General features: G+C 67.5%; 1 protein-coding gene across 1 annotated transcript in view; it reads right to left on the minus strand.

Moving 5' to 3' along the window:
* LOC103768791 (zinc finger protein 362-like) overlaps window positions 1-151 on the minus strand; it is a gene marked incomplete at its 5' end in the record, with an annotated part of 733 nt that extends 582 nt beyond the window's left edge. The window contains one exon of the mRNA XM_008935945.1: window positions 8-151. Within this exon, the coding sequence (XP_008934193.1) occupies window positions 8-151 (144 nt within the window). The remainder of the gene's footprint in view (window positions 1-7) is intronic.
* Window positions 152-271: the final 120 nt, after the last annotated feature.

Raw genomic sequence — 271 nt, forward strand, 5'->3', positions numbered from 1 at the left:
GGGGGGCTGGTGATTGCTGAGAGTAGGGTGGGCGAGGAGGCGATGAGGCGGCTCTGGCTGGTGGAGGTGGGAGTCGAGGGGGTGGTGGTCCCCGTCCCCGGGCTGGATTCCGAGGTGCTGACCGCCGGCGCGCGCGAACCCAGCCCCAACCCTGGCGGGCACAAAAGACCAGGGGGTGTTTGTTTTGAGGGGATTGCCCTCCCCTCTTTCCCCCTCAATTGAGGGGACCCCTCCCCGAAATGTTCAGGGGAGCGGCTAACCCCCCCCCACA

This window comes from Merops nubicus, unplaced genomic scaffold (assembly GCF_000691845.1).
Source record: "Merops nubicus isolate BGI_N331 unplaced genomic scaffold, ASM69184v1 scaffold43012, whole genome shotgun sequence".
NCBI classification, from domain to species: Eukaryota; Metazoa; Chordata; class Aves; order Coraciiformes; family Meropidae; genus Merops; species Merops nubicus.